The 25,264-nt window shown below is 41.5% G+C and overlaps 1 protein-coding gene and 1 long non-coding RNA gene across 2 annotated transcripts in view; both read right to left on the reverse strand.

Annotated features, from left to right (window-relative positions):
- Positions 1-9,255, reverse strand: part of LOC116690569 (uncharacterized) — a 10,130-nt gene extending 875 nt beyond the window's left edge. Inside the window, exons 1-2 of the long non-coding RNA XR_004332290.1 lie at positions 9,245-9,255; positions 8,679-8,682 (exon numbers count right to left, since the gene is read on the reverse strand). This is a non-coding gene — a long non-coding RNA (uncharacterized LOC116690569). The remainder of the gene's footprint in view (positions 1-8,678; positions 8,683-9,244) is intronic.
- Positions 9,256-9,796: 541 nt separating this feature from the next.
- sema6cb (semaphorin 6Cb) overlaps positions 9,797-25,264 on the reverse strand; it is a gene marked incomplete in the record, with an annotated part of 158,875 nt that continues 143,407 nt past the window's right edge. The window contains 1 exon segment of the mRNA XM_032517570.1: positions 9,797-13,359. Within this exon segment, the coding sequence (XP_032373461.1) occupies positions 12,044-13,359 (1,316 nt within the window).

The raw sequence follows: 25,264 nt of genomic DNA on the forward strand, positions 1-25,264 counted from the left end.
CCCCCGCAAACATAACATACAACATACACACACAGAAAGGCCCGGAACAACCTGGATTGGAAACCTTCTTGCTGTGAGGCCACAGGGAGAAACAGGGATATAATCTAACTGTAGAGCTAGACACCTAGCCTGTATCAGATGTAACTCTATTACATTATTTTCTATGGTGAATATAGACATATGCAAATATGTGTGTTTTCTTATTTTGTGGTCCATTAGTATGAAATTGTAAAGAATGTGTTAAAGACACGTGATATAAATATGGGGATTAGGGGTAAAATATGAAGCCATTCATGATGATTATTATATAATAGTGGAACAGGGGAAGGATTGAATTAGCTTCTGCCTATTCGGACATGTTAAATTAATATTTTGTTTGTGTTCTTTTAGTTTTAATTGTATTATTTTGTACATACCTTCGAAATGACAGAAAAGTGTGGATGGGAATTGTTCAATAGACATATTTCATTAAACGTAAAAAAATATATATACACTGGAAGTGCTTTGGCAGATTCTGTGTGAAATGAAATGAAATGAAATGGGGGGGGGGGATGGATACACCACTCACTGCTGATTGGTTAAGGTGAGACAAAATAAACCCCCTTCCAAACCAAAGATTTAGTTAACTATGGGATGGTTTTGCATGAACACAGTGTAAGACTGAAGCGAGACAAAATGGCAATTTAGTCTGATCATCAGGCTGTTTCTCATCGTCCAGCGGACGAAATCACGACTCCAAAGAAATTCTCCTGTTGCTCTGTGTCTGCTCCGGTTATTCGCCCCCGTTAGTTCTGCCCTACACATTTGCCATATCAACTTCACAAGGCGATGATATGTTGTTTACAGAGCCAATATGTGTAGGTGTCAGAAAGAAAGTATTCAATGCAGAAAAATAGTCCCAGTTTGTTCCTGTGCATTATGTTTAGAGTTAGACTTAGACTTAGACTTCTCTTTATTGATCCTTTTGGGATGACTCCCGTAAGGACATTGAAAATTCCAGCAGCAGTTTTAGCAAGAAAAAAGAATTAAAAAAGATAAAAAAGACAGTATAAAGACAACAAAATAACAATAATAATGATAATCCCAACAATAAGAACATTGTCAAATAACAACAAAAGACCATAAATTATTTTAAAGTGTCAGTGTTGAGTCCAGTATTGAAGGGATAAAGTGATAAGTGACTAGGTGTGAATTTAAGTCCAGGTGTGCGTGTATGTATGTATGTATGTATGTATGTATGTTGTGTGTACTGTGTATTATTTATGGTCCTCTCTGCCCTTTTCCTCCTCCCCCCTAGTGAGGAGTTGTATAGACTAATGGCATGAGGGACGAAGGAGTCCTTGAGTTTAGCATTAACTGTTGCATCTGTTCAAGATTAGCTCCTTTTCACTATTTATAGACTTCAGTTAGGCAAGGCAAGGCAGCTTTATTTGTATAGCACATTTCAGCAACAAGGCCATTCAAAGTGCTTACACAAAATCAGTTAAAACAGATAAAAACACAAGTAAAAACAGTTAAAATCCAGCATTAAAAACCGGTAAAACACATGAATAGACAGTTAAAAACAAAGAGAAACATAAACACAAGTAAAAATTTACAGTGCAGCATAAATTTAAAGAAATGATTAATCTTTAAAGAAAGGCAGCAATCAAATAGAAAGGTCTTCAGCCTTGATTTAAAGAACTGAGAGTAGCAGCGGATCTACAGGTTTTCTGGAGTTTATTCCAGATATGAGGAGCATAGAAACTGAAAGCTGCTTCACCCTGTTTAGTTCTGACTCTGGGGACAGAAAGCAGACCTGTCCCAGATGACCTGAGAGGTCTGGGTGTTCATAGTGTAGTAGCAGATCAGCATATATTTTGACCTAAACCTTTAAGTGATTTATAAACTAGCAAGAGTACTTTGAAATCAATTCTTTGAGACACAGGAAGCCAGTGTAAAGACTCAGAACTGGAGTGATGTGATCCAGTCTCTGGTCTTAGTGAGACTCCGAGCAGCGCGTTCTGAATCAGCTGCAGCTGTCTGATTGATTTTTTAGGGAGACCTGTAAAGACCCCGTTACAGTAGTCAAGTCTACTGAAGATAAAGGCATGGACAAGTTTTTCCAAATCCTGTTGACACATAAGTCCTTAACCCTTGATATTTCTTAAGGTGATAGTAGGCTGACTTTGTAATTGTCTTAATGTGGCTGTTAAAGTTCAGGTCTGAGTCCATGACTACACCAAGATTTCTGGCTTTGTCTGTTGTTTTTAACATTGTTGTTTGAAGCTGAGCGCAGACTTTTAATCGTTCCTCTCTTGCTCCAAAAACAACCACCTCAGTTTTTCCTTCATTTAATTTCAGAAAGTTCTGGCACATCCAGCCGTTAATTTGTTCGATGCACTTAGTCAGTTTTTGTATTGGACTATAGTCCCCTGGCGATAAGGTTATGTAAATTTGTGTGTCGTCCGCATAACTATGGTAACTTATTTTGTTTTTCTCCATAATCTGAGCCAGTGGAAGCATGTAGATGTTAAACAGAAGAGGCCCCAGAATGGAGCCTTGCGGAACTCCGCACGTCATATTTGTACGCTCGATGCATAATTACCTATAGACACAAAGTAATCCCTACTTTAGGTAGGATTCAAACCAGTTTAGTACTGAGCCAGAAAGGCCAACGCAGTTTTCCAATCGGTCTAGTAGTATGTCATGTTCGACCGTTGTCAAATGCACACTGAGTCAAGTAATACTAAGATTGAAATTTTGCCATTATCTGTGTTAAGGTGGATGCATTAAAGACTTTGACAAGAGCCGTTTCAGTGCTGTGGTGTGTGGAAACCCGACTGAAAGGTATACAAACTGTTGCTTAGTGACAAGAAATGGTTGAGTTGTTGAAAGACTACTTTTTCAATGATTTTACTTAAAAACGGAAGGTTATAACAATGTATCACATTTTTAAGCTCATCATATGTTGCGTAGTGTATGTAAAATCCTGATTTGTAAATATTTCTCTTTGAAATGGAGGCCTAGAAGAACAGAGAGAGTACAGTAGGCTACTTGTGTAAATGTCCACTGGTGCTAGACCACCTATACCGAGCACAATGACCCCGGGACATGACACCTTGGAAAAAGACACTATGAGGACCCATCTTAAAGTAGAAATGTAAGCATCTTTGTACCCCTCCTCCTCTCAGACGTGGACACACACTTCACAGGCGGAGCTTCAAAGCCTCGGAAAGTTAATTAGAAAAAGGACTTTGGAAAAGTTGTGCACCGGCTCCTTCACCCTGCTTTCACAATCCATCCTGATGGGGAGAGATCTAGCTGCTGACTTTTAACTGAAAACTTCCTTTACTGTCAACTTCAGCAAAGCTGTTTCCATCACAAAAAGAGATGAAAGTGGTCTTGGGTTGTTTAACAAGCTCAAATTAATGCCAGCTTTAATGAGACACTTTCTCAGATCCTTTGGATGGAGTCTTGGGGGCGAGCAAATATGCAGCCTTAGCATCTGATCCTGAGAAGGCTGAGGTAGCCCACCAAAGACTCCAGTCCGTCAGTTAAAAGATCAAATTAAAAATCACAGAATCCGTCCTCCAATCCAAGATGACATGTTGGATGATAACGACAAAGATGAAAGTCTCACACACACACACACTTCGGCCCCACATTTTATCTTAACAGCTATGGGATAGTTTTGCAAAAAAAAGCTCTTCAGATTCATAATCTCCAGAGGAAAAATTCTTTATAGGTGATTCCTGACTTTTCGTGTTCAACGGGTCAAACTTCCTAATTCCCGCGCCCAATAAAAGTCTTCAAACTGCCGTTAACTTCAGGTGTACTTTCAGATTATTGATCAAATAACATGCTAACATAGAGTCTTACCATATACTAACATATACTTTAAGATCAAGAGATTCATTTTGTCATTTTCATGTGTACTTCTGTACATACAAAAAATGAAATATTGTTCCCTCAGCTTGTGTCATATAAAACAAGGAAATAAATAGAGTAAAAACATATAAAATGCAGCATATAGACATACAAGAGGAGCTTGGGCACAGAGTATTAAAGTGCAGTGGAGAGTATGCAATGCATCATTTCCGATGGAATACGTTAGCATGTTCCCTCAATAATTATTTGTGTTAACATGGCAACCGTTACATGTAAACACATTAGGTTTGTAAGCTAACTGCATGTTTTAATACTACAGCTAGCATGTTAGTACCTTATGAAGCTAGTCTTACACTCAAATGCTGTCCATAATTCCTGATGGCGGCCTGCATACACCACACATATGCTAAATATTACATGCTAAAATACAGCATGTTACCATTCTGTAGCAAACGTAGCTATTTGTAGGCGTGTTAAATGCTACGTAGCAATCTCCTTTAGCATGTCTGTGTAGCAAATCAAACTTCTGTCAGAATTGAGATGGCAGAATTCTGTCAATTCATTCAATTATCAATTATTGACCCATTTATTTTTCTCTCAAGTCTAATAAGCTTTAAAGGGCACCTATTATATAGCATTTTTAGATTCATACTTGTATTTTGTGTTGCTAATAAAACGTGTTTACATATTTAAAAGATTAAAAAAAAAAAGATTAAAAAAAAAAGATTAAAAAAAATCTTATACTGCCCATGGCTGCTGCACCTGTATTCACCCTCTGTCTGAGACTTTCTGTCTGAGACTTTCTGTATGAGACGCTCTGTCTGAGACTTTCTGTCTGAGACTTTCTGTATGAGACGCTCTGTCTGAGACGCTCTGTCTGAGACGCCTGTCTCTTTAAACCCCCTCCCGAAAAAGCCCAGTCTGCTCTGATTGGTCAGCTTTCCGTTCCTGTTCTTGCTGTCTTCGTACAGTCGGTGGGTCAACAGAGTACACTAAATACTACACAACCGGACATGTCCCAGCAGTAACGTGATTCGCAGATAAAGGTTTTTATACCAAATGCTAAGTAAAGTGACCCGAAATTGGGCAGAAATTAACTACATTGATTCTCTGAAATACCTCATTATTTGAAGCTTTGGCCAAGTTTGACATAAAAATCAGACATCCAGCAACCCGACAACAGTGTATCTATATGAAAATACGGAGACGCATACACAGAAACCGACTGTCCCACTAAGAGCAATAATATTATACAAACTACATACATAGTGCATTAGGCGATGTGAGCATGCTTGTTCTGGCTTCCATGTTTTGCCAGATGGCGAAAGGGACTGTAAGATTTTTTCTTTCTTTGAAACAGGTGACAGTGATGAATGAGAGAATGTGAAGAGGCGCCTTGGAAAACCCAAAGAAACGCCGACAGGAGAGTGACTTCCAGTTAAGGACAAGGAACCCGTGGCCTGAAACCAGGATCAGTGTTTTCCAAACATATGCCTGTTTTATAGAAGACAGTAAAATAAAAAATAAATGTAAAAACTCCCTGGCATCTTGTCAGTGCCGGTGATTACTTCACTGACAGGTCTCGATAGTGAAATATGGTGCGAGCTTCTCCCTGGCCCTTTTGCAGCCTTTTTTTTTTTTTCCAGCAGACACATAATGAATTGTGATGCCAGCTGTCAGCCGGCTGCTGCCAGGTTGCAGACGTTGGGAATAGAAAGTCATTTGGAGGTGCATACCGTGATTCCACTGTAGATGTCATTTTTTTTTGGAAGGCCGAAGGGGTTGTGGGGAAGGGGCAGGAGGTCACGCCGGAATGGCTGACAACACAAAAACCCATTTAACGGGGTAAAAAAAAAATCTATGGAGTCACCACTCCGACAGATTAAGGGAGGTAGGGTACCGTGTACTGTAATTGGAAAATGTTATTTCTCAGTCACTCACACCGTGATGCTTTTTTTCTTTTTTCCTTTCCCAGACATCCAAAGTGCAGACGAGGTCAAAGCCAATAACTGGATTAGAGATCATTAGAGATCAAGATTAGAGGGGGGGGGGGACAAAAGAGGCAAAAATGTCATCCATACTTGTAAGTTGTGAAATCTTGAATCAGGGATGTGAACACAGCTCCAGGCTAGACGGAGAACCTTTTCTGGCTTCAGTAGATGATGTAGGAAGCTCCTGGGAAAAGAAAAAATTAAATCACACAAAAAAAAACACAACGCTTCTTTTCACAACCTTTGCCTACTGTATGGAAAATCAAATCCCAAATACATAACAGACCTATCCCTACAGGGGACTACAAGGCCCATCTATTCTCCAGTATGACAGGCGCTTTCTCCCAACAGTGGGCATCTGTTAACCCGGACCACCATGACCAAGACCAGCAGCTGTCAAGAATCAGTCCACAGCAAGGAACTCGATACACTGACCATGTTGAACAATGCATACAGCTACACTTACATGGAATTGGCTTCTACTTTAATTAAAAGAATTACATAATAAAACACACCAGTGACTTGACCTTTCCCTGTGCATTGACGAGAGTTAACCCTCGTGTTGTCAACAATGCCACTTTTGGTTTTTCTGGGTTGATTTAAAATCAAAACTTTTTTTTTTTTTCATCCAGTGATTTGGTTGTTATTTTCTAAGCTTTTCCCCACGTTTTTTGTCACTTTTATCGTCATTTTGTCCCGATATATCAACATTTTTAAAGCTCTTCCTGATGTTTTTGTTGTTTTTTACTTTTGTCCCCCTCCCTCATTTTAAGCTTTTTCCAGACACTTTTATTTTAACATGAAAGAAAGCCATATTTATGATATAGAAACTTTTTAAAATTGGGTTAAATTTGCCCAGAGGACAACAGGAGGGTTTATTTCCATCAGCAGACGTGATTGGAAACCTCTCTGGAACTGTAGGCCATCAACTGCCATTTTGTTGATATCCGATAATTATGCTGCCACACACACACACACACACACACACACACACACACACACACACACACACACACAACACACACACACACACACACACACACACACACACTTATCTAATAGACTGCAGGGAGGATAATTGCATAAGCTAAATCAATACCACCTCATTAGGAGATCTGTTTTGGCTAAAAGGTCAGTCTCAGCACCCATCAGAGTCCTTTCACTGTATTCGGAGAAAAACTTAATTTCGCCTAAATGCCAAAAGCAGGTTCATACAAAACCACCTCCGCGATAATGTATTTACTGGAGGACAAGACATCACATTGAGGGGCATTACAGTGAAGTCTTGCTAACTACCTTCCTTGAAATGTCAGTGAAGCTGATGTGGTGTGGCTGCAGGCCCTTCACATTTATAATCAACCTGCTCCAACTCTGCATTCAGACTGGAGGAACCGGCGGAGACGTCGGCTGCAAACACAATACGAGGATGATTGGACATTTCTGCTCTTCCATCAGTGTTTCAACGCACACATCCGCTGCTTTATCTCCCTGAAATGACTTCCTTCCACTTAAGGGTCGCTTCGCCAAGAAATAACAGATGCACAATTTTTATTCCTCATTTACCTGTAGACATGCTTGTGTTTATAACTGCTCATCTTTTAAAACATCTGTATCTCAGATTTCTGCCTCCACTGTACGGTTGATGCTCACATTATTGTAAGATGACTTATAAAAAAACCAAAACTTTTTAATACATATTCCAATACTCTCAAAACCTGGGAAAATAAAAGTAAATCTACCGGATATTAAGTGGGACAATGCAATGTTTGTAATTCTGAGTTTGTTAAGCATTGTTTTGATTCAGAAACGATCTCTGTTACACAAGAGGCTGCATAGCAAAACTAATACATCAACAACTTCTGCAGCAAGGTGCTCAAATATAGAGCGAACATGTGAGGGGAACAAGGAGTCCTCACTCAGTTAAGGTTTGACATAATGTTCACTGGTATTATTATATTCCAAGTACTGTGCTGTGCTGTGCTGGAGGAACATTAGGCACGAGGTAATTACATGTCTCTCCTTGACAACTAGCAGAGCTCATATTGGGTGAACAAAATAAAAAATAAAAAAACATTCAATAGTGGAAAGCACTCAGACAACATGCAGTGTACCTCCACCAAGGCTGCTCAATCCTTTAAATATTCCTGGTAATTATTATACAGGCTCTCTGATAACGCTTATTTATAAGTTGTTTACGTCCTTCGGAACAACAGAGACAAAAAGAACTGCTCTATTTAAAGCCAATATTTATGAATCATGTATTTAGCGCTCAACATGTTGTTCTTCTATGTTGAATTGCCAATTTTTGGATGCTGGGCTGATCTGCTGTGCAGCGAATAAAAGACTATACATTGCAGCTTAGTGCACCAATTGAACACTGTCTCTATTTAAAGCATAATTACAGCTAAATTGTATGGTTCTCTCCAGGAAATTGTGAGAAATGTAGTCCTGTGAAATAAAGCGTTAGGAATATTTAAATAGAAAAGGTTTGTAAATGAGACAGAAGAAGAAGCAGGTACTGCAAAGTCAAAATAAGCCTTGATAGCATCTTTTTTTTTCTTTCAAAATGCCAACTTTTATGTCCCTTTTTCCCCTCCAATTTAACTAAAATGCACTTTGAAAATGTGCATACAAACAGGAGTGCACAGATGTACTCAGTCTTAAAGGAAAAGTTCCAACATTTTGGGAAATGCGCCGTTTTTTTCTCGTTTGTCATTGGTTGAGTCAGAACAGGATCGGCTCATCCCCTGCATGGGAAGCTTACTCTGTCAAAGTGAACGGTGTGTAGTGGCCTTGTTCTGCTCCCTTAAACTTTACCAAACTCGCTTAAAGCCAAAAGAGAAACAATTTGTTTGAATGGAATACATCTAATAAAGCATCAAACTCACCTCTTTGCGGTGAGTGTGTGGTCTTCTTCCCCTCATGCTGCTGTAACGGTACATTGCTTTCCCAGTGAAGAATACAGTAGTGTGTGCTTATTGCCCCCACTGTACAAGCTTAGCTAAACACTTCTTGGACCTGTCTGTACTAAACACAGATTTAATTAATCCAACCCTAGTGGGACAACAAAGTGGTGTAGTTCCCAAAGTGGTGGAGGATACCTTTAAGATATTCTTTTAAAGGAATTCTCTGCATCAACAAATAAATCATGTGTTCCCAACTTTCCACCGATCTGTTTTTTGGGACTTCCTGACAGACAAGAGGGTCCAAAGACACTGGCACAAAAACTACCTACACTCTCAAAACACCACAAACTGTACATAACACCCTTCAGAAAGCTCATATGAGGCGACTGTGTCGCACTGCAGTTCATTACACAGCTGTTGTGTTTGGTGCCCATAGTGATCCGACATGGATTATTTTAACACATTCACCAGTGAGACGCTTTATTCATATTTTTGTTTTTATTCCTAGTATAAGAGACATACAATGGTATTCTGTGAGACCAAATTCATAGTCATTCAAGAGGCGTAGCCTGGAAATCAAACAGAAAAAAAACATAATACTGAATCAATGAGACCCCGACCAGATAGAATGTATTTACACCAAATCAAATACTGATGGAGCGAGACCGCTTCCTCTCCCTTACAACTGGTCAAAAACACACTTCCACTCAAAAACTGTAGCTGCCACAATTCCTCTTATGAAACATTACGGTCACGACCTTAAATCAAGTCGGATGTTTTGTATTTGTTGTTCGAAAGCTATTTAATGCTCTGCTGCCCGTTAATATCCAAATAAACCTTTTCTCATTTTCAACCAACACTGTGGTCGGCCGTATTTTCCTTCATTTACTGGAGTTGTAGTACGAGTAGTAAACTTTATATTGGCTCAAATGAGCTCGGGGAAATTTTAATCAATAAAACACCACTTTCAGATACAGAAAGTAGCGTGGTGCTACTGAATTTTCTTTCTCTTATTTTTTTCTTCTTCTCACAGAATTGATCACGGTTCCAGTCAACCGTGGCCAAAGTGACTCTGCTGAAAAGTACAAGAGCGGAGATTCGTGGAGTCTCGATGATTCCGAGGCAGAGCCGACTGGCATCCCCTTCCCTGAGGAAAGCCCTCAGCAGATGTTTGGCAGCGGGGCCACCTGGGAACCGGCTCCCCCGTTATATCGATCCAAGAAACAATCTCAGCTTGTCGGATCAGAGTTCATTGCACTTCTCCATGTTTCAACATATATCCTAAATCTCCTCTCCTATTTACTTGCTTCCTGCATTGTTGAGTTTGACACCTGTTGACGCAGGTCAAGTCTAAATCTACAGCGGTAACCATTGTAGAAGTCCAGTTTCATAACTGCACTGCCGATTTGTTTTTTTTAGCAATTTTGGTTAACATGTTTTTTTCTCTCTCAGAATGAAACGAAAAACATTTCTAAACGTTAAGTTTTGGACCACATGCCACACAATTTCTCCATCCTTCAACCTTTACCGATAGACTTCTACAATGGCTACAAGTCTGTAGTAGCTAACTTAAGAGGAACTGTGAGCTGCTCCTTGCTCCATGCTACTGCTATGAAATAAACAAAAAACTAAAAGTGAACAATGGCACCTATAGGGAAAGTGACACCCAGTGGAAAGTGACATCATACGGAGGCAGTGGAACCTGAATGTCTGCAGTCTCAGGCTGTGTACTTGCTTTCCCAAGCTCTTCCAAAATAAAATCTGCACGCTCACACTTCAGGGATAAAAAAACAAAACAAAGCAAAAATGAAGGGTTTCATTCCAAAACACTGTATCCATCCAAACAATATATAACCCTGGTGTTCAATAATTTTCAAAATAACAGATGACAATGTGTAAATTATTTTGTAAAAGAAAAAGGGCTCAATATACTCAAGATATAACATAGTATTCATTAGTGAGTGTTACAATCATACTTGCAGTAATCAGAACAGGTGACAAATATCTCATTCTGGAATGAAACTCTTCAAATATACAATAGATACTATATGACACATACTGACGACCAGAGAAAATGAAACACCTACAATATACTGTAGCATAGTAGCCATCTGAGTTCCTTGCATTAACCCCTACCCCATGTCACACACTATTATTAAATAAGGCACACATTTACACATACAGTTAAAATTTGGCTAGTAAGTATTCCTTTATTTACAACCAATAGCCACAAAGTTAATAATTATTGGAGTGCAGTCCATTCTATGTGTTATGGTCATTCTCATATTGCCAGATGGCATGGCGTTTCTGTCCTCTTTGGGTCCAAGAGTATTCAGTTTTGTTTGTTTCCATTTCAGAGGATGTTAGACACACTAGATGTGTGGAGCACCAATCTTACAGAAACATTCTCGATGGACTTAAATGGACCCGATTACGTCATTTCTGACCCGACATCTGCTGGGACGGGAAAAGAAAAGAGTACAGACGAGTTTAGCTGCTTTGTTGTTGAAGGATTTCCTTTCTCTTATCAACACGAACGAATTTGGTTCAGTGTTTTTAGCCAACTGACAATGTATCAATGAAGTGCATGATTTGGTGTCCCTAAGATCTTACTTAGGGGGTGGGGGGTTGGGGATCGTTTGATATGCCCAAAGATGAAAGAGTATAGTAAGGCAAAGACATAACTACTTTCAGGGGAATTTGCTGACTTTTCACCACAGGTTACATATACTGCATATGTATATGTATACATATACGGTGTGGATATAAACACACATATATATACACACACATGCATAATATAAACACATTCGAGGGTGGGGCGGGTGGGGACTGGTTACCAACACTACATCAGAAAAGGTTACGCAAAAGCATGAATCTAAGCATCGCAGGAGCCTCTGGCTTTTAAAGTCTTCAAGATGACTGATGTGCAAAGTTCTTCCAACATCAACATGTCCAAAAACTAAGTTGCATTGTAAATCCACACTGAGGACATTGGCAGCCTAATATAAGGAGGTGGCGTCACGTCACCCGAGTCAGCGGTTCTATAATAAGCAAGTAGCTGAGCAATACCAATATGGTACAAAGATATTCGTTGGACAAAAAGAAGAGGGGGAAAAAACAAGTTTGGTTGAGGCTTTCATCAACAGTGACACTGGCTTCCACACAATGGTTTTTCGTGTGAAAGTCTTCAACCCACTGCATTTCTTCAAGGGGAAGTTCCTTTAAGAGGACACAAGGAGGGAGACTCCCTCTCTAGTTCAGGAGTGTTCCTCCTCAATAGTTGAACTTTCCCTGTTGGTTGACGGGGGACGTGGCAGGTATGAACAGGGGCTTGGGAGGAACGTCAGGTTTGAGAGAGGAGGCCCGGCGGACGATAGCGGCCCTGTGTTGGACCTCCTGCTGCTCTCCGTTGTAGCTGTGCTGGCGTGTCAGGTAACCATTGGGGATGAGGGGGTAGTGAACCTCGCAGGCGCTGCCTGTCGAGTTCATCCGTGCCAGGAGGGGAGGCGGCTGGTGAGGCCCACCATTTCGTTGGCTGAAGCTGTGCTGTCGAGGTATCAATCCTCCTCCTCCTCCGCCACCGTTGGGCATCTTGGTGGCTGCAGCAATCAGCGAGTGCCTCTGGGAGGAGTGCCTCCTCTCCAGGGTGGACTGGTGATGTGGGGGAATTTCCGGAGGAACATCCATGCGTCGGGTGAGGCTGTCTCGTGGTAACGTGGACGAGCTGTAGTAGCTGGCTGATTCTGTCTCAGGAATCTGAGGTTGGATGCGGTTGGGGAATGCTAGCTGACCTCCGCCAGCGCAGGCCATCAGACCCGATGGGCTCATTAACTGGGAGTTCTTGCTGCAGCTTGCCTCGTGGATGTGCTTCAGGAGCTCATCCAGTGAGGTAACCTCCATCACCTTCTGGGAGTAACCAGGGTAAGGTTGCTGAGATAGCACACGTTCAACATTGGGGATTTTGCGTTCTTCTGGATGGAGGTGACCAACTAATGGCTGCCCATTGGACAGGCCATGGGAGTACGGGAAGACCTGCTGGTGAAGCAGGGCTGAGCTGGGCCTGGAGCTAGTGTTGTGGGACTTTGCTTCCTTGGCATTGTTGCAATTCTGATTCTTCTCCCACTGGTTCTTGAAGGCTTTCATGCTCTTGATGGGCAGTTCTGGGGTTGAGTCTGGTGTTGGCAGACCGGAAAGCTCTGAGGAGTGGTGGAGGTGGTGTTGGTGGTGGACCAGGTCTCCCATTGTCATTGCGTGGTGGCCGTTTCTCCTTGGTGGGTGATGCTCCTTGCTGGTGGCAAAGAAGGAGTTGTAGATCTTTGGAGATGACACTTCCATCTTGTCATCTTTGCTCTGGCTGTCCAGGAGACCATTGAGCTTGGCCAGGCTGCGGAGGGACAGGGCGTGCGGGATGGGGGCCTCGGGATCTTTCGACAACTTCTTAGTCTTGTGGCCGGTGTGGTTACAGTAGCAGGAGACAAGGAAGCCAGAGAGGAAGGCGCCAAGGACGAAGGCCACCAAAACACAAGCAATCAGTAAAGTATAATGGACACTGTGATTGGTCTTCTCCAGCTCTGGTGGCCGCCTAACACCTTCAAAACAGAAAAAAAGATACTTGAGTTAGAGCTTTTCTGACTGAGCCAGAAGAAAAAAAGACAGACATTTTCAAGAGTTAATATAGGTCAAGTAGCAGCTGGGACAGACAGGTTGTGTTTACAAGGGCTTCACTACGTGGTAAACAGCATGGGAGGTGTTTGAACTATGCTCTTGGCTTCCTTTCCTTCCACTGTTAATGGATCAATACAGCCTTTCTTTGTGGAACCTGTGCTTGCACCACCCACCCCCCCCCCAAGACCGGCCCAGTCAGGGAGAAATCAACTCTGAAATGAGTTAGAGCTTTAAATATTGATGGGAGCACAGCAGCGGGAACCTATATCATTTTCACAGACTTTGCTTTCCAATGTGAGGATCAGGGGCGAGAGCACCTGGTCTGATGAACAAGCCAAAAATAACAGATCTATTCAATAACTCACCGGGTTTGGCGCCTTTGCCAACACAGACTCAAAATGAGGCTGTCAGATTCTTTTAATATGAAGCCGAAGGGACAGTCTGTGCACCAAAAACACAAGGTTACTTTGCCGAGGTAAATCTACCGTGTAAATGTCCTTGGGTGATGTGACCCTAGCACTGTGTATGCCTAATGGCGTGAAAGGAGACGGCGATAAGAGGAGTGAAACCTGCCACCTCTCGTAATCAGAGCTCATTTGCAAGAGGCTGCTACCATCGTGGTGTCAGGCCCTTCTCCGCTCTTAATGACAGTTCTGTGAAAACTGATGTGGGAGGAGGGGATGGCTGAGCGCAGGGGGGGGGGGGGGAGAATGCAGGTGTTCCAAGCAAGCTTAACCCAACAGCTAATGAAAGCTTCGTTCAGGAATGAACAAGAAAAAATGTCTAAATCAGCCTAGATGAAAGTTTTTGAGATGTTCAGAATGATGAGGAGGAGTAGGATGATTGGTGGATGACTATAAGGGAGATCAGTGCAATAATTAGGTCTGTATTATAATTTTAATCCTTTTCTCTGAATTAAGTGACCCAAACTTGACAGAATGAAGGCTCTTTGTTCCACATAACTGATGAAGAAATTCACTGAAATCCATCCCTGAATAAGTTATGATGTGGGTGATTGGGTATAGTGTACAATTTTATATTGCAGTAGTGATATAGGCTACAGTACTTCCTGATCTAATAAATTAAGATACTCATAATTATTGGAAAATAACCTAATGGGAATGTCGGTTTTGGCTAGGCCAGTTAACTGGAAACATTCGGATACTAACCACACAGATGCAAAAACTATTCCTTGAGTTTCAATATTGTCCGCCAAAGGCCTCAGATTTCAGGGTATGTACAGTATCATCATATCAGCCAATCCAGCCAGGAACATCACGATTTTTCAGTTTGTGGAGGTGTAATGTGATAAAGCCGTGAACACTAGGGGTGCACAATTCAGAAAATGTCTCGATTCAATTTTTAGGCTTAAGATTTGATGCAAAATTGATTTGATTCAAAAACTATTCTCAATTAAAATAAAAAAGATTCAGTAAATGTAGTTAATTTCCCATGTGGTAGTATACATGCCTTTACAAAAAAATAATAATGAATCTATGCAGCTTGAATCGCGATACAAATGTGAATCGATTTTTTGGCAGACCCATAGTGAACACGACCCAAATCCTCCAAAAGTGATACGACGCCCCAGTCCTTTTGAGACCAAAATCTCTGAAGGATTTAATCTAGGTGGACCGGAGGGTATGAATAAAGCCTCGTAAATTAACTCCTGAGACAGTAAGACCTGGGTGAACATTATTAAAAAGGTAATGAGTTTGTGTTAAAAGGGCCAAAAACGGTCTTCCTCACTGTGTATGTGATTAGGGGATACTACAGAGGTGGGAAATCTAATCAGAGACTTGAAAGATTTCAGTCAAATCACACACACACTATTATTTTCTAGAGCTTTGAAAGGCACCTGACACCATGGTAACTACACGATGCATGATGTAGACAGACAAGTCATTAGCGTCCTGTCATCATTACAGCTTTACTCTGGCAGAATATTATGAGATAGGACGCTGCAAAATGAAGAGACAGACTTATCTCTTGTCATGATGGAGCCGTACGTACACAGTTTTTGTCCAACATTTTTTAAACGAGTTGACAATTTAGGTCATGGAAACTTCTTTTTGCGCTTCATTATCTAGATTTAGACTTTTGAGCAGGTGTGCTTGTAAAGGCTTATTATTACATTATCATGTATCAGTACACTCTTTTTAGAGGGGTTCTTTGCTACTATTTTCCCTACAACAAAGAGAGAGGAGAGAGAGAGAGGAGAGAGAGAGAAGAGGAGAGAGAGAGCGAGGAGAGAGGGAGAGAGGAGAGAGAGAGAGACGGAGCGAGATGAGAGAGAGAGAGAGAGAGAGAGAGAGAGAGAGAGAGAGAGAGAGACTGTGGTGCAGTATAATCTTTCAGGAAATAACGCTTTGACTAGAGCTTCCAATTAAAAATACCCAATTTTGCCATTTATTCCTATGATTGCCTCGACTTATGACCACATTAAAAAGCCATAAATCATAATTGCAATCCCAGTGGGAGAGGCAATCAAACGTGATGCTGCAGTGAGCCTGTTAATACTTCTTTTAATCTTGGACACATTTTTTGGGGGGACTCATTACAGAGACAGCCAATAAGCTTGTCGTGGATCTAAGTTTGTGGTTCTAAAGGATCAGTATCCTGGCGTGCAGCTCTTGTTATGAGCAGTGAAAGGCTGCTCTCATCTCTCTGTGCTTTCTGCCTCTTGTTACCCTGTGGCTCCCTGGTACCTGTGAGTCACCCGCTCCCTCTGGACTCCCCTCTCCCTCCCTGGCTGGCTGGCTGCGGCTGCAGGCCTATTGAAGGGTTCCTCCTGGTTGAACTGTATGAGTCAAGTGCCACGACAGGGGGTAAAATGCGCAGCTGAGGTAAACAAATCCAAAGCCTACGAATGACCTGTCACAACATGTTTCATGAACAGCCTGGATGACTCAATCACTGGGTATGTGGGACATATGGTGCCACCGGTCACAGTGAAATGAATACCCTTTGAATCATACAGACAGCCTAGCAAGCAGCTAGGTGGCGCACAGGAGGTGTCGGCCAACTGTACACGAATACTTTCTTTGCACTGCTTTACAAGCATCTGGACACTAAAAACTGGGGTTTGAAATTTTTGTTTTCAAGCGTGTTCATGGGGGGAAATCATCACCGTAAGTAAAAGTGATAATTAATGCCGCTTTACACTCAGCCCACAGAAATGTTTACATAGCTTGAGAGTCAGTGTTCCCCTCGAACATTGTCAAATTATATTTCTGTGTCAACTCAACATGGTCTCTGCTCAGCGGAGGCTTAATATAGAGATACCCAAGTCTGCCAAAAGGTAAAAAGACAGATGGGCTGCAAGCATGGAGGCAAGGGAGGGGATCGGAGAGAGGGATGTTTACAGCCAGGGGAAAAGAGGAAGATGAAGGGATGAAATTCAACCCTGATGACAAACTGGAGTTAAAAATGGGAGTGAATGTGAGAGGACTCTCAAAGATCCAAAAGACAGGGGAGCAAGAGCAAAGAAAGAGAGTGGAGATGAGAGCCAGAGAGCTAAAATTAAAAAAAAGAGATGGAGAGAACGATTGATGGTATGTGTGAGGAGCAGATTTGAAGGAGGAGGAGGATGGGGAGAGAGGCAAAGTGAGAGACAGACAGACGTGACGGGCTGAGTGACAGACCGTCACTCTGCTGGGTTTTGAAGCCTGGTGCTCTGCAGCAGCTGTGATATGGTTGGAGAACAACCCTGGTGCTCCTCCATAGCGCCGTAGGAAGAGAAGCGCTCTGTGATTGCATCCATACTGCTAAAAATAGACGGTGAGGTAGGTTATATAAACAAGCAGGTTTTACTCTGCGGTGCCGGGTCTTACTAATTACCAATGGTTTTTGCACAAGGGAAATAAAGTAAGGAGGTCTGGCAGTTGTTGTGTGAATTCTTTTTTCCTGCAGGTGATGAACAAATATTGCCAGGAAGGAAGTGCTACCTTTAGTTCAGACGACACTCAAGGTCAGAAAGAAAATAATTTAAACAGAGGAACAACTTTTTCTCTTGCACCTAAATCTTATTATATTTTATCGAGCCTTTCTCAAGGGTTAAATACTTTGCAACCTGGAGAACGACTTGTGTTCTATTTTTGTGCATTAAGTGAAGACGTTCCACATTAGCCCTAATTAGTTTCTGCTTCTGCAAGCTTACAAGTGCATGTAATTGTTCCCTAATGGCTACTCCATCCCAAAGAGAAGCCAACGAGACAAAATGGCCAAAGGCTTCATAGACAAGGATTACACCCTCCCCCCTACACACACACAAACTAATGCTGGAGATTTGTTTGCTCCATACTAAAAATAACAATTTAGCTCCCGAAAGATGCCGTGAGGTTGAAGATTGGAACAAATGAATTATTTTCCTTTTTCAAATCCGAGTGAAAAGCAGAGCAGCTCTGACCCGTTGCTGTGAGCTTTAGTAACTTGACAGTTTTAATACCTGATGTCTGTGCACTGACAGACATGGTTAGCAAAGAGAGCATTAGTGTGTGTGTGTCTCCACACACACACACACACACACACACACACACACACACACACACACACACACACACACACACACACACACACACACACACACACACACACACACACACACACACACACACACACACACACACACACACACACACACACACACACACACACACACACACACACACACACACACACACACACACACACACACACACACACACACACACACACACACACACAGTTGACTGAGTGAATTCAATCATGTACACTTGTTATTAGGAATTTGCATAATATTCCACCTCAGTGCTCAGCCAATTGGATGCAGTCTAATATATGCACACAAGCTAAGGTGATATGGTGTAATGTAACAGATCCATTCCAATTGAAAGCAGTGGTAATAAGCACTGCATTTCATTCCAGGTGTGCCGATGCATAGAGAGCATGGATTTCATTACAGGTTTGATTGAATACTGGTAAATTAGGTGTGCTGTGGCATCTGGCAATCAGAACCATACTGTCTATATGAAGTCCTGCAAAATTTACACCTGTGCTTTGAAGGGAAAGTCAAGTTTTTAAGTAGCAGGATACATTTTGTTTCTCTAACAGCACTCAAACAACACAGTGGTTGGGTGGTTCATTCAAATTACAAAACAAACACTCTGCTGCCACCCTATTTTGTAATTTGGGTAAACCGACCCTTGAATAACTTATCATAAGTCTTTAAACCAGGCAGTGCACATGCATTGAGTTATGTCCTTTTGTTTTTTTTTTACATGCAGTTGCATCAGAAAAAAAAGGATCTATTTATTTGCCATTCATTGGCTGGTAAAGCAAAATGGTTCCAATGCAAACCTCCAACTGTGGTGATTCACATGGCAGAGGGAAAGGCACTGGAAGAATCTTGGCTCCACCAGCAAACTTAAAGAGACAGTCCACACCAAAGTCAGTTTTTGCAGATATGGTGAAACTCATCTTGGTGCTGTTCAAGCTTAACAACTGGCAATATATGACAAATGTGCACCAAACAAAAAGGTAAGAACTCTTAATAATAAAAGGCCATTTAGTGGACACTTATCTGAAGAAGTACCTCCCTGCTCACAAGTTTAACATTTGTTTTCCATATAACCTTTGTCTTTTTGCTAAAAAACCCATCTACCATTGTGTCATGTAGCGCTGTCTTTGGAGTGAACTGCTGCTTTAAGAGATGGAGAAACTGCTCGCAGGTCCACTCAACCACCTGCGCACAGTTCCAGCCATCGGCTGGTAAAAGTAGAAAAGGGTCAGTGAGAAAGAATTCAACAAAGGAGGCAGGTACAGCTAAAGGGTTAGTCCAACTGAAGAACAAAAGAAACAAAGAGAAACAGGCAGGTAAAATGGGAGAAATTCTCCCCAGAGGTCAATGGGACAAAAGGGTAAGGGGTTAGGGTTAGGAGCCGGGACTACTGCGTGGGTGGATTTGATCACTGTGGGCCCCGTGGATCGCTGTGACGCTCAGAGCTGACGGCTCTCCATCCTCACACTGAGCAGGCCTATAATATCCGACACGGAATAAAGCGTCATCAAAATTCCCGGTTATGGAAAGTGAAGTGTTTGGTGTGTGTAATGCCTTTAAGGTTAGTTTTTACAACACAGTGCAGTGCAGCATGTGTTTTTGTAGTAAGACATGATGTCATTTATAATCGCCATAAAGTGCTGGTGTGCTGAGCGGAGGGAAAAATTGCCTAGTTCTGTGTGACCTTTAATGAGTGCCATGACACTATGACTATTACTCAGGGAACCCAAATTGGCAGTAACGTTTCAAAAAGAGAAGTTAATGGATGTCTGTATGTGTACATCACAGTTATGATTTCTGTAAGAGTAGCCAGAAGGGTCAACTTAGATGTATGGGTTGAATGACATTCAACAGCCGGCAGTTCTATTTAACCGTGGTAATGATCGTGTCGTGGATACGCATCCTCAATCTGACCCTTAAGATTAAAACACTTATTTCATTTTTGAATGTTCAAATTCTCACACTGAGCACTGCTTGAAAAAAAGCGACTTTAAAATTATTGTTGAAATGAAAAGTAAAAGCGTTAATAAATTAACACAGCTGTGTTGTGGTGTTTATTTTTTTAACCGTTGACTAATGAAACTACTTCTAAGAATTAGCATATGTATGTGTTTTGCTTGGTTCTTTGCAAAGGCTAATGTTTTATATTGTATTAGACATATGTATTTGCTTATAGTTAAAAAAAAAAAACATAAAATACATAAAATATTAACCATATATTAACCATCTAAAATACTGATTGGGATTTGGAGGAGCAGATATTGTGATGGTGGTTAGGGGACACACAGTCAGAGCCTTATCAGGGACTGGATGATACCGGCGGTGTCGGTTTCCATGGTCTTCGCGAGTAGAAACTAACCCGCCAGGACGCCAGCTCTTCTTCATGGCAAGGGTTAGCCCGAGTTCACTCTCTGCTGTCCCCCTGTATTCTTTTAATGAGTTTGAAAATGCCCGCTTCACTTGATTCTATTATCGAGCCGTCTCCCCGTGCCTGTCAGCTAAATTAGCTGCTAGCCTGGCTTTTCAGTCCAACCCACGCAAGTTCATCTAAATATGCAGGAGAGTCACGGAAAAGGTCAAGTAACAATGGAGGGAGAGAAAACAAACCAGAGAGGTCTAGACGCAGGAGTCTTGTGTGCCACAGTTTTGCTAACACACAGTTTTCGGTGTTCACACACAATGAAGAGGTGAGTGTTCCCTGGCCAGAAACAGCTCTAGTGCAATCTGACTGCTGGCATTTTTCTAAATAGCAGCAGGTCAACAGGTTCCTGCCCGTGCCTTTTAGTCTTCCCTGGTGTTTACATAATGTAGTGCAGCTACCCACATCTGATCCAACATTTCAGCTCGTGCTTTTTATCTGTCCATAACACAGCTACATAAAACAAAAACACAGGTTTGGATCAACAGGGCTGCAAGTGTTAAGTGAGTGACTGCTTTTGTACTTTTTACTTATAGCTTATAGAGTTTATATCGCCCTTCCATTTATGGATAAAGTATATTGACAGATGGTTTACTCTTACTAGTATGTTCTATGGAAGACCATTGCGGAAAAGGGAACTTTTTAGAACTTGGCTAACTTTCCTGAGCAGTTACATCTGTCTCAACTGTCACATGTAATAAACAGCTTTTACACAGCCTCGGGATACAAAACAGTCACTGGCTTACAGACTATCCTTGTTTTAAAAAGTTAAGTATGGTTTGGTGACACATTTTCACTCAGAAAAAGGAAATTTAAATTGTGAGCCAAGCAGGCATTTGTAGGAAGGTTGGGGTTCAGATTCCTGATCATGGGTCCAGCAGTCGGGCGAGTTTGAGGATCAAATCTGTTTTATCATTCAAACGATGACTGTATGTGGTACTGTGCATTTTGTGTATGCACGTGTGTAATCTCATGAAGATGTTTACATAACACACCTAGGGACATAATGGCACTAGGCAGTCTTAAGATATTAAAACAGATAGGTTATTGATAATCACATCATTTCATCAGCTGACTAATACCATCTTCTAGGGAAAGCTTGTGTTAATTGGCATTTTTCACAGCAGACATTTTGACATGGCAGAGTAGGAAAAGGAAAAAAATAAATAAAATGAATGTTGGTTGAATTCCATTTAGCGTCATCCGTTTGACTATCCTGGTACTGTTCATGCTGGCTCACTGTCACAGAGCCATTGCTAATGCCATTAGAATAGTCTTTTCCTGCCATGACAAGTCAAAATGTCTGCTGTGAAAAGGGCCTTTAGTGTCTAGTGGTTGCATGTGTAAATGAATGCTTGCTGGTGAAGTAGCCCGATGGCTAGTTGGGGAGCTAACTGCTGATACAACATTGTGTCATCAGAAGATGAGCTGAGCTTATTCAAAGACAGACAAGTCCAAATCCGGTCTGAAGTGTCCCTGAGGAACCCCTTGTCTACACCGGGCATGTTGAGAAACTAGAGTGTCAGCAGCTGTGTCTGCTGGACTACTGAAGGCGCTCAGCCACAGTTGTGCACACAGAAGTGTTTTTACAACACTCACGAATGAATATACAATAACTGTATTATAGTTAAGCACTTTGGAGTAAAAAAAAAGCCCACAGGTGCACTACGGGTTGCAGTTACATGTGTACAGCTTGAGCTGATAAATAGTCAGTGCAGACAGCTGTTGATTAAAATGCTTAAAAAAAAAATCTGTTTCCTTAGATGTGCATGAGACAGAGGACTGAAACACATGGGTGAAATGCATCCAGTGCAGACAGACGTAAGTTCAAGTCACAAGTCTGCATTAGCAAAGTGTAAATTGAGGTGACAGCATGTGATCACTTTTCTTCAACACTACGTCAATATAGTGTTTTCAATGCACTAAACTGCCACAGTCTAATGAAATTCCCACTGTGACTCAAATCTACAGGTCTGGTCTTTATAGAGTCTAGTGGTTTCATGTTTATGATGGATAACGCTTGGTGGTTTTGGTAACTTGGCCTGATGGTTAGCTGTCGAGCTAAAACTGTGTTTTGGAGTAAAGACATGACAATGATCTTCACTTTGGTTACACATACATTTACTCAACTGTAGTGTTTTGTAACTTGTCTTCAGGTATCTTTGTGTCTCCTGACTAGCTGTTTCTATATAGGGCCACTATCTGTGTACGGTTGTCGAATAGCCCACCTCATGGCAGCTGGGAGATTTGTGACACAGGTGCAGAGCCTCTAGAGAAGGTACAGACAGAGAAGCAGAGATAGAGAAATGGACAGGGAGTGAGAGAGATTGCAGGCCCTCTTGGAACTGTGATGCTGTTACTTCCACACCGGCTCCTTTCCTTTCCTTATCAACCCGCCCGCCCCTCTGACTGAACCGACAGCGTCACAGTCTCTGGCTGAAATAGATTGCGCTGCTGTTTCTATTACATCCTGCACCCCCTCCCCACTGTTGTCCGACTCCCTGGCTCAGGCCCCTGCTGGTTATTTATTTGTTATGGGCTTTTCTCATTTGAGTCTGAGTAGCTCATCATTGCAGCCAGAGAGTCTGTCTGCGTGAATGGAGGCTTCGAGGATTTATGTACTTCTGACATGGTGCTTGTGCTAGCAAGCAGCAGGGAGAGGACAAAACCCCGCTCCATGTCACATTGTCCTCCCTGAATACCATCCAAATGAACCATATCTTCTGCCTAAACTTGCAGGAATATGCTCTAGTCCTCAGAAGGGGATAAACCCCCAAACTGTCTCTCGTCTGCTCTGCAGCTCTTGTCTTTACGAGATCGCTCGACGGTCAGAGAAAAGTTTTGTTTGCACTTCCTGCCATGGTTATGTTATTCACTATGAGTGCAGACTGACTGTCATATTAAACATTTAAGAAATAATGAGACTTCAGCCTATAAAGATCAAGATGTAATAAAATATTCAAGAACTGGTTGGAGTTTTATGGGTCATGTCATTTATCGGGGTAGCTGGATGGTGTGGTGTAATTTTTGAAGAGTTTATAACTTTAGGATTACAGGTCCGATGCCTTTGATAATGCGGGAATAGGAGGCTACAGGGAAAACTGAACTTTTAATTTGAGAAGAAACCATCAATCACTGTTTCTAGACCTCTAGTTTTGTTTTTTGACCTTTTCTGTGACTCTTCTGCAAATGTAGATGAACCAGTTTGAGTCAAACTATAAAGCCAGGCTAGCAGCTAATTTGGCTGACATTTGTAAATTCCCAAACCACCAACGTCCAGGCCCAACATATAACCTTAAGAGCTGAAATGATTGGTCAATTAAATGTTTAAGTTTTTTTCTCCAAGCCAAAATACCAAAAGGTTTAGGATTCTGTATGAAATATGAAGATTAGCAGTTTTTTTTGTCTTACATTGTAGAAAATGTCGGCAACAGGTATGTGCAATGTAAATACGTCACCTCCAACTCTGGACATTTTTCACTGACCTCTGATGTCTAACAGATCAACTAATTAATTGACAAAGTAATTGGCAATATGTGGTTCAGGTCACTCCATATGTATAGATGGTAATTCCTTCAGACTGTCCTGGGTTAAAGGTCATCAGCTGGACAGACTGAGGGCGGCTAAATGGCTGGACAACAAACGGGAAACGCTTCTTTAAGATAGCATAGATTTATATTTATATTTCTAATTTATGTGGTTACAGGGATTAGACCTGCAGTCTATTAGATAATCGTGTGTGTGTGTGTGTGTGTGTGTGTGTGTTTGACCGTGAGGACAACCACTGTGCAGTCGATAGTTTTGATTGTTTTCCCGATTTGTAGCCATTAATTTAATAAAATGCTTTTATACTTTTTTTGTACTTTAATGAAGCAGAGCGCCATGATTTTTTTTGGTCCATTCCTTTTTTGTAGATAACCTTTGTTTAACTTTATAAAATCAAGAATGATACTTATTCATCTTAGAATGTGGACCTCAGGGAACACGTCTCGGGAATCAAAGAAAGCCTCAGTGAGAGAGTTAAAGTAGCTAGTGGGACAGCAGCTAGCCTGAAAGTTAACGTCAGCTCTCTATACTTTCAAAGTCGGCGTTAGCTGCACAGGGGAATGACTTTTGATACCTGGCTTGTGCTTAGAATTTGTTTTCCATGTGTAAGAAAACATTGAGGGAATATTTGTGCTTGCTGAAGAGCTAAATAAAAGATGAGGAAAGGCCATGAGGGAGCAGTGTTGTGTAGACTCAGGTTCTTTACTTGATTTGAGGAGTTAATTAGAGCCAGTGCTGTATTTAATACAAGTCATTAAACATTTCCCATTCATGGCTGCTGTGTTGAGCACATCAAGATATTATTAATTATTATTATTATTATTATTATTATTATTATTATTATTATTATTATTATTATTAGATATAAGCTGAAAATAACGGGACAAGAAGGTCCTCCTCTAATATTTGGGCCCTATCCAAACCATGTTTATCTATGTTTAGTGAATCTGTACGCTGGTATTCAGTGAAATTGAACCCATCATTTATCATTGCCATCTAACTATCATTTCCGCTAGCATACCCAGCTACCCAGAAGAAGCCTGGAAGAAGCCAATGGCTGGACATGACTCAGGCATGATGTAAGAGGGCAACGGGTGCCGTGTGCACATGTGTGGTTTGTATTCAGTGATCAGCTCTCCGTCTCACATTGCCAGACCTTCCTCCACAGCGCTGCAGTGGAGGGTCTGGCGAGTCCACACAACAATCCGGGATGGAAGAAAAACAAATTCTGGTTTATTGGGCATTTTGTCTTGAGCGGTGCTAAACGCCAAGCGGAGCACCGGTACCGTTGCAAAATAGCCTCTGGAAGGAACTTGTTTTGGTGGAA

The sequence above is a fragment of the Etheostoma spectabile genome, chromosome 6 (assembly GCF_008692095.1).
Source record: "Etheostoma spectabile isolate EspeVRDwgs_2016 chromosome 6, UIUC_Espe_1.0, whole genome shotgun sequence".
Lineage (NCBI taxonomy): Eukaryota > Metazoa > Chordata > Actinopteri > Perciformes > Percidae > Etheostoma > Etheostoma spectabile.